General features: G+C 59.4%; 1 protein-coding gene across 1 annotated transcript in view; it reads left to right on the plus strand.

Moving 5' to 3' along the window:
• The window catches only part of CTSZ (cathepsin Z), a 9,481-nt gene extending 630 nt beyond the window's left edge, over nucleotides 1-8,851 (plus strand). Inside the window, exons 2-6 of the mRNA XM_024750395.1 lie at nucleotides 158-321; nucleotides 3,812-3,991; nucleotides 6,453-6,603; nucleotides 7,000-7,162; nucleotides 8,242-8,851. Of these exons, the coding sequence (XP_024606163.1) occupies nucleotides 158-321; nucleotides 3,812-3,991; nucleotides 6,453-6,603; nucleotides 7,000-7,162; nucleotides 8,242-8,352 (769 nt within the window). The 3' untranslated portion in view covers nucleotides 8,353-8,851. The remainder of the gene's footprint in view (nucleotides 1-157; nucleotides 322-3,811; nucleotides 3,992-6,452; nucleotides 6,604-6,999; nucleotides 7,163-8,241) is intronic.
• The last annotated feature ends 176 nt before the right edge of the window (nucleotides 8,852-9,027 follow it).

The raw sequence follows: 9,027 nt of genomic DNA on the forward strand, positions 1-9,027 counted from the left end.
CTTGAGATTCTGAGCGGGCAGGGGCGTCTCCTGGCTGAGATGGCCCTCTCCCGCTCGCTCTCAGTTTGGGGAAGGGAGAGGGCGCTGGGGAAGGTGCCTGCGCGCCCGACCCCCAAGGGCCCCAGTGCTGATTCCGGTGGTGGTGGTCTGTTCCCAGGACATATCCCCGGCCTCACGAATACCTGTCCCTATCGGATCTGCCCAAGAGCTGGGACTGGCGCAACGTGAATGGGGTCAACTACGCCAGTGTCACCAGGAACCAGCACATCCCCCAGTACTGTGGCTCCTGCTGGGCCCACGGCAGCACCAGTGCCATGGCGGGTAGGTCGGGGACTTCGGCCCCTCTTGACTGTGGGCCAGGAGGGCCCGTCCAGCTGCCTTCTTTGTCAGTACCTGCAGCTACAGCCCAGGGTCCTGGGGGCCTGCAGTTCTGTGCCAGGACTCAGCCTGGCATGGGGCGGTGTCTGCGTCAGGCCTAAGGGAGTGGATGCCCGGCAGTCACAGGACTGAAGACCTGTGACAAACGGCTCCCATGAGCCTTATCTGTCCCGAAGCTTGTGACCTGGGCTCTTGGGGATCAAACCACAAACTCACCGAGCACCCTGCTGGTGTTTGGGAATGCGGAAGTGAAGCTGCTTTTCAGCGTAGTTAATATTTGAAATGAATGCCAGCCCTGGGCTTGGAACATTGAGCAAGGCTGGCTGTCTCCTCATCTGGGCGGGAAACCTCGAGGCCGGGGTTGGGGGGCGGGGAGGGATCCGAAGTCAGCGCCGCTCTAGAAGGCTGCTGGGCCTGCCTTGGTATGGGAGGGAGGGGGACTTCACACCAGCCTGGGCCTTCGTTCAGCTCGGGGTTCCGGGAGCCTGCAGTCACGCCGGAATCTTTCAAACTCCTGCCCCGTGGCATTGTGTTAAGCCAATGTGTGGCTACCGCCCCTGGCCTACGCTGGACGTCTCATCCCATGTAAGCCTCCTGGCTGCCCTGTGATTGCTCCCACTTTGCAGATGAGGAAACTGAGGCTCCGGCAGGGAGGTCAGGAGACTAGGCCTTTGTGGGAGTGACAGCCGGGAGCAGAGGAACAGAGCGCGGAAGCTGGGCTGTCTGTAGGAGGAGGGGTGGGGCTGGCGTCTGGACCCCAGGGCCAGCCAGCTGTACTGGGGGCATCAGGCAGGGCCTCGTGGTGGCCCCGTCCCATCTCTCCTGGGGGCTGGGTTGTACTTCTGACCCTTCAGGGAGGAGGAGGGTGGGGGCAGCTAGGCTGAGCCCCATTTTATTTTGTTTTATTTTATTTAAAAAAATGGGTTTTGGCTGCACCGCACGGCTTGCAGGATCTTAGTTCCCCAACCAGGGGTTGAACCCTGGCCCACAGCAGTGAACACGCTGAGTCCTAACCACTGGGCCACCAGGGAACTCCCTGAGCCCCATTTTAAGGTGTAGGAGCTCTTCTGAGCAGCTGGGGAGGTCCCTGACCAGGATGGAGATGGACAGGGCCCCTGGAGAATGTGGAGCAGAGGCTTAACCACTGGAGCCGCTGGGAGACTTCAGGGGCCCACAGGCGGGCAGGCAGGCAGGGTGTAGGCAGGCCTCGAGCCAGAGGCTTAGGGCGAAGGCCTGGCAGGAATGGCGCACTCCCTGGCCTGGAGGAACTAAGAGGGCCTTTGTGGCAGGGGCCTAAGGGTGGGTGGGGGAAGCTGAGAAGGTCACCAGGGGCCCTACCCCCAGGGGAGGGGCCCGGCAGAAGCCTGAGGGATCTTAGGGAGGGAGTCACATGCCAAGATTTGCATCTGTAGAGGAGGGCGGGGCCTGGAGGCGATGGCGCGTCCCTGCTCAGAGGTCCGCCCTCCACTTGCTGGAGTGGAGTCTACTGGGCAGATGACTGCTTCTCCCCTCTTGCTCTCCAACCCCTAACGGCCTCCCTAGCAGCAGGCATCCTCTTCCTCTTTCACTGAGAAAACAGAAGCCCCCAGAAGGGGACTTCCACGGTGCCCGGCCCAGCTGCCGCCTTCCCTCCTGTCCCCGGCCGTCTAGCGTCTGAGCCCCTGGACAAGGCCATCCCTGCCGATGCTCAGACCTGGCCAGCGCTGAACTCCACCCCGTCTCCAGCCGCCACCCCATTCCTGGGCTCCTGGAGGGGCCTGCAGTCCCCACCTTCTCCCTGCTAACCCGACCCCCTCCAGTCGCCTGCCAGCTCCTCGCCAAGGTCACCGGCTAGGCCAGGGGCAGGTCTGGTGGTTGCCCCTGGGCCTCGCCCCGCCCTGTTGTGCAGGTCTGGTGGTTGCCCCTGGGCCTCGCCCCGCCCTGTTGTGCTCGATCAGCCCCTCCCCGAAATGCTTTCCTCGCCTTTAGCCGCAGGCCCCCAGTCTCTTTCTCACCGGCCCCTCCTTCATCCCCCCACCACCCCGCTTAACTTCTGGACATTGGGCTCCCCAGAACCCTCCACCTGGACTCGGCCTTCACGCCCCCCCCCGCGGGACACCTCAAACCTCACGTGCTCCTCCTTTCTGCCACCACCCTCACCCCCAAACCGGTTCTTCCCCGGCCTCCCTGATCACTCCAGGAGAATGCCATCCCTCCCTCACTGAGGCCCAGGCCGAGAGGCAGCCGGCCTCCTGCTTTCCACCCTCAGAACATCGGGCCGCAGGGCTGCACTCTACCTTCCAAGCACCGCTGTGGAGCCGCCGCCTGGTCCGCCTGCTCCCCTGGTGGAGCAGCTCAGACCCAGGCCGGGTCCCTTTTCCGTTCCGCTTGAAACCCTCCGAGGTTTCAGGCAGATAGAACAAAACCCTGACCTGCCCGCAGAGCCTGTGTAAGCTGGCTCCCTGTTCCGTGTTGGGACCCAGTTTGGACACCAAGAGCTGAAGAACGGGCCGGTACCCTCAGGCGGGAGGGGTTATTGGGTGAAGCGGGGTCAGCAAGGCCGGGGAGGAGGCTTGAGCGCGCAGGGCGGGCACGGCGGGAGGCTGCTGAGAAGGAGCTTGGGGAGACCTGCGGGGGCTGGAGGGCGGGGCTCACCCGCACAAGGGGGTCCGCAGAGGGCTGTCCGCGGAGGAGCACTGGGCCGTGCGTCCAGGGGCGCTGGGGGAAGGGCTGGGGCACGTGCTGGTGAGCGGCCGTGGGTTCCACAAGCCCTGTGGGGCCGCGTGTAGAGCCCTGTGGGCCCAAGGGCCTAGGAGGTGACCCCAGGGGTGGAGGGGGCCTGGGGCCGCAGGAGGGAAGGAAGGGGGCGCCTGGAGGGGCTGCTGGTGGGTGGAGGGCCTGGTCGCTTGCTCGCCGTCATCAGGGAAGGAACAGGCGCAGCTGTGGTGGGTTCTGACCTGGAGGTGGGAACTCGGGATGCGGCCACGAGGTGGGCGGCTGCGGAATCGTCTCTCCGGGAGGGCGGAAAGCAAGGTGTCGGGCCTGTGGTAAGGTTGGCTGCAGGGCCCCACAGGATGCTGTCTGTACAGGGAAAGGGGGGCAAGGAGCCGGGGGCCGTGGCTGCCCTCAGCCGTCCCCAGCTGCCCCGTGGGGTGTGTGGGCCCAGGCGCGTGGGGAGTGAGAGTGGGGTCACCGAGTGGCCCCTAGTCTGGCTCCCCGGTGCCCTCGGGGATCTACCAGCCTTCAGGCAGGACACGCCCGGCCCTGCCCAGATGACATTCGTAGTGGGGGGAGGGTGGGCATCGGTGCCAGGAAGGGCCCGGGAGGCCTCTCTGGAGAGGCCTCTCCCAGGGACCCCAGGGAGCAGGGGAGGGCCCTCCAGAGAGGGATGCATGGCCCCCAGAGCGGCAGGCAGTGGGGTGGGTGCTGACCAGCATGGGTGCTGCCCCCGCAGACCGGATCAACATCAAGAGGAAGGGAGCGTGGCCCTCCATACTGCTGTCCGTGCAGCACGTGATCGACTGCGGCAACGCCGGCTCGTGCGAGGGGGGCAACGACCTGCCGGTGTGGGAGTACGCCCACCGGCACGGCATCCCCGATGAGACCTGTAACAACTACCAGGCCAAGGACCAAGGTAGGGCCTGCTCATCCCCCAGACGCGCGCACACACACACACCCTCTCTCTCTCTCTCTCTCTCTCTCCCCTCTTCCCAGAGCACGTGTGGCCGGCAAACTTCTCAGGGCCTGTGACCGGGGCCCTGGGGAAGGGCGGGACGGAGCTGGGAGCCCCCTGCCAGATCCTTGGTGGGAAGACCAACAAAAAAAGGACTTGGGATGGGGGTCTCCAGCCTGCGTGCCCAGCGGCCAGGCAGGGCCCTGGTGTTTGGGTTTTGACGTGTTGGCATTTTGGTCGTTTCATGGCCCTTTGTAAGGGGATCGCTCATCAAGGGAAGAGTGTTTTCCAGGAGCCAGGAGCGGCGAGCAGGCAGGAAGCAGGCGGGCCCGGCCTGCTTCGAGACCCTGGTCCCGGCCGCCTGCGTCTGGGTGGATTTGGAGCCGAGGGTGCTGCACGGACCAGCGGATGCAAGCTGGCCTGGGGCCCTGGAGTCGGCACGGTCCTTTCAGGGTGCTTCCCTTGGAAACCCAAGGAAAGAAAAAGTCCAAACCCTAACCCCACAGTGGATAGTTTTAAGTCACCTGTCTGAGCTCCCTCGTAACCAGAGCAGAGAGCTGAGACCAACTCTAAAGGCCTTTTGAGGGCTTCCCTGGTGGCGCAGCGGTTGAGAGTCCGCCTGCCGACGCAGGGGACGCGGGTTCGTGCCCCGGTCCAGGAGGATCCCACATGCCGCGGAGCGAAAAAAAAAAAAGGCCTTTTGAGACAGGAGTGGGGAGGACGGGGGTGTGTGTGGGGAGACTGGGGGGCTTTTCTGCCCCCCCTTCCATCTGTAAAAGGTGTGCTCAGGCCCCTGTACCTTCTGAAGGCGCCATCCCAGGCCCACAGGCTGCCCCCACCTTGCCTCCCCGGCCGTATTGGCCAGCCAGCAAGCATCTCCCCAAACTGGTCCAGTGAGTTGTGGAAGTGATAGATGCAGCAGGCGTCAGAGAACCAAGGAGAGGTGTCCAGGATGAAGGGGAGCAGGGAGGGCCCCCACGGGCTCAGAATCGGGAACCAGGTGGTCCTCGGAGCCCTGATCCGCCCAGAACTGGTCTTGTCTGTCCTCGGCCAGGCCCCTCCAGCCCACCTGGGACAACAGGGCCAGATGGAACTCATCGGCACCTGATTGTTTGCAATAAGTAGTCCTATCTTGTTTTTTTTTGTTTTTTTTTTGTTTGGCTGTGTTGGGTCTTCGTTGCTGCACGCGGGCTTTCTCTAGTTGCAGCGAGCGGGGGCTACTCTTTGTTGCGGTGTACGGGCTTCTCATCGCAGTGGCTTCTCTTGTTGCAGAGCACAGGCTGTAGGCGCGTGGGCTTCAGTAGTTGTGGCTCGTGGGCTCTAGACTGCAGGCTCAGTAGTTGTGGCGCACGGGCTTAGTTGCTCCGTGGCATGCAGGATCTTCCCCGACCAGGGACCGAATCCGTGTCCCCTGCACTGACAGGCGGATTCTTAACCATTGTGCCACCAGGCAAGTTCCAGTAGTCCTGTCTTTGTATTAGCAAATGTGGCCACAGATCCACCTTTTTTCAGGTTGTCCTGGGCATTTGGTGTCCAAGGGACAAACTAAACCAACAGTTTAATCCTCAAGGAGTTTAACTTGGGGAAGGAGTCTGGATAGATACAAAACTATAACAGAAATAGGTAATGTGAAAGCAGCAGAAAGTGGCGCTGTGGGCCAAGGCAGGATGGACAAGGTGAGAAGTAATACTGTCTAGGGCCCAGGAGGGACGCAGGAGACGGTGTGAAGTCTTCCAGACCTAACAGCTGCACTGTTTTTTGAGGCCTAATTATTATACCTTCTCAGACCGAAATAATAAGAAAATGCTTATTTTTTCCCCAAACGTGGGGAAACAATAAAATCTTATTAAAAGTGAATAATAGGGGCTTCCCTGGTGGCGCAGTGGTTGAGAGTCCGCCTGCCGATGCAGGGGACGTGGGTTCGTGCCCCAGTCCGGGAAGATCCCACATGCCGCGGAGCGGCTGGGCCCGGGAGCCATGGCCGCTGAGCCTGCGCGTCCGGAGCCTGTGCTCCGCAACGGGAGAGGCCACAACAGTGAGAGGCCCGCGTACCGCAAAAAAAAAAAAGTGAATAATACATAGCCAACAATACAATCTTATTAAAAGTGAATAATTTAATCACACTATTCTCAGCTGTATTGTGAAAGGCCTTTGTCCCGGCTTTAAAGGAAAAGTGGAGCTTTTGAGCACCTACTGTGTGCTAATTAACGTTTCTTTCCACTGAGGCCTGGGGAAAGGCTTTTTATAACTCCAGCAAGCTGAAAGAAGAGGGTAATTAAACACCCGAGGGCAAGAAGATTTCCATTATTAGCTGATGGATGGAGCGTTCAGTTAGAAAAGTGGAGTTTGGGTCTGGGCGTGCTACTTTGTTCAGGGATTAATGAGGAAATGGCCTCACGCTGACTTTCCGTGCTGTCCCCAGAGTGTGACAAGTTTAACCAGTGTGGAACATGTACTGAATTCGGAGAGTGCCACGTCATCAAGAACTACACCCTCTGGAAAGTTGGCGACTACGGCTCCGTCTCCGGGAGGGAAAAGATGATGGCAGAAATCTACGCGAAGGGGCCCATCAGGTGAGGAGCTTTGAGACCCCTGCTCGCGGAGGGTGTGCACGCTTCCAGTAAACGGGACCCAGGTGATTTTCACCCCTTTCCTTCTGGCCAACTTTACCCACAGGGCTGGAGACACAGCTGCCACGTGAGTTTTCTCAAAAGTAAAGCTCGGTAGTCCATGTGCCCCTCGTAGGATTATTGTGAGGGAAGGACACATCCATGGACAGCTCCCAGAGTGTAGCCAGTGCTCTGGGGCGGCTGGTCCAGCTTCGGTAGGGAGGACGCCAGGTGAGTAACTACAGAAGTTTGGGCAGAATCATCAGGTGCGCGTTATTTGAGTTGGATCCACACGGCTCTTCCTAACGATGGTCAACGATGGTCATTGAAAGCGCTCATTCTTTCCCTGCTTGCTCTCAGCTGCGGTATAATGGCAACGGATAAGATGTCTAACTACACCGGCGGCATCTATGCTGAATACCACAACAGGGCCTACGTAAACCACATAGTCTCCGTGGCCGGCTGGGGTGTCAGCCATGGAACGGAGTACTGGATCGTCCGGAATTCGTGGGGCGAACCATGGGTAAGACATTTCCACTGCGACTCCTCTCGGATGGTTCTGGGGGTTTTGTAGCTGAGAACCGCGGCCCTGAGCAGAGGGGCTTCAGGCTCCAGACACGTGGGGTGAGATCCTTCTGCGCTGCACGGGGGCTGTCGCCGTCCTGTGCCTCGCAGCGCGTTTAGCAGCGTCCCCGGCCCCTACCCGGTAGACGCCAGATGCTCCTCCCCGCTCCCCAGCTGGGACAACCAGAAAACGTCTGCAGACATTGACAAATGTCTCCCGAGGGGGATGGGGACTGAGAAGTGCTGCTTTAGTTTCCGTTTAGCTAGCTTTTATTCCTTTACAACCATCTCATTCTTTTTCTTGCCATACTTTCGGCTCTCCTAAGTAATACTGTGGAGTTGCTTCAAAAATACTTTTTTGAGTTGAGTCAAAAACCCAGGGGAATTAAATTAACTGGCAGAATTTTCGTTTCTAAGACCGAGTATTAACCATTAACAGCTGAAGACACAAATTCATTGTTATGAAATCAGGGACGGTGTTTTTTTTTTTTTGCGGTACGCGGGCCTCTCACTGTCGTGGCCTCTCCCGTTGCGGAGCGCAGGCTCCGGACGCGCAGGCTCAGCGGCCATGGCTCACGGGCCCAGCCGTTCCGCAGAATGGGGGATCTTCCCGGACCGGGGCACGAACCCACGTCCCCTGCATCGGCAGGCGGACTCTCAACCAGTGCGCCACCAGGGAAGCCCAGGGATGGTGATTTATGTCAAAGTGATGAAATGTCAATATTTTTTATTAAACGACTGTAAATGGGGATATTAATAGGTAGTCGAGTCATCTGGTCTAAAGAGTCGATCAGCATTTTAGTTAATTAGCTCTCGGCATAACAGGGCCAGGCACCCCTCGTGTTGAATATTAACCAAGTTGAATATTTCACAAAAGCTATTTCCGAACAGGGGTCCTAGGAAAGGGAAGGGTGAGCCGAGCGGGTGGCTGGGATGCTGCAGACCCCCCGAGCCTGAGGCTGAGTGAGGAGGGGAGGGGGTCAGTCTACTCAGAGCGCAGACAGGATCTGAGCTGACGCATGGTCCCACTCCTCACAGGGTGAGCGGGGCTGGATGCGCATAGTGACCAGCGCCTACAGAGGTGGCAAGGGTGCCGACTACAACCTTGCCATCGAGGAGAACTGCACATTTGGGGACCCCATCGTTTAAGGCAGACGTCTCCAGAGGAGCGGCTCTTAAAGAAATCGCATGAGCCGTAACCAGAGGGGATCCCACCTTCACGGGCACTGGGGTGGTACTGCCGTGGTTTGAAGGAGCTGGGGGTTGGCGGTCACATACGTGATGGCCGGTGACGGCCCTGGGCGCCCAGGAGGGACGGCCGCCGCGATGCCGCACGGGCTGAACGCGTTCCCGGCGGGGGGGAGTCGCGGCGGGGGACGACCCAGCACCCGCACAGGACGGCTTCCCGCCGGGAGGACGGCAGCGCACCATCTACCTGGAGAAGCGTGAGCCACCAGGCGGTGAATGATGTGACCTGTTTTCTTCAATAAATCATTTGGCGACTGTGGTCTGTGATGTATTTAAGAGGTGGAACATTTCAGACTTGTCTTCGCCAGTTCCTCTGTCACCCTGAAGTCAGTGGTAGGGCCGAGGGGGGATGGCGAGCCCAAGCTGCCCAAGGGGTGAATAAAATGCACACTTCACACCAGAACTGAATCTGAGTGCTTTATTCACACGCGAAAACATTAACACCGGGACCTACACCTTCCAGCCGCAGAAGGGCTTTTTATTTGTTCTCGGAAAATGAAAGCAACTGCAATAATACGAACTAACCAATGGAGCCTTGTGAGGAAACGTAAATCAACTCTGAACAGTTCATCTAAA

This window comes from Neophocaena asiaeorientalis, unplaced genomic scaffold, assembly GCF_003031525.2.
Source record: "Neophocaena asiaeorientalis asiaeorientalis breed wild unplaced genomic scaffold, Neophocaena_asiaeorientalis_V1.1 scaffold606, whole genome shotgun sequence".
In the NCBI taxonomy this organism is placed as follows: Eukaryota; Metazoa; Chordata; class Mammalia; order Artiodactyla; family Phocoenidae; genus Neophocaena; species Neophocaena asiaeorientalis.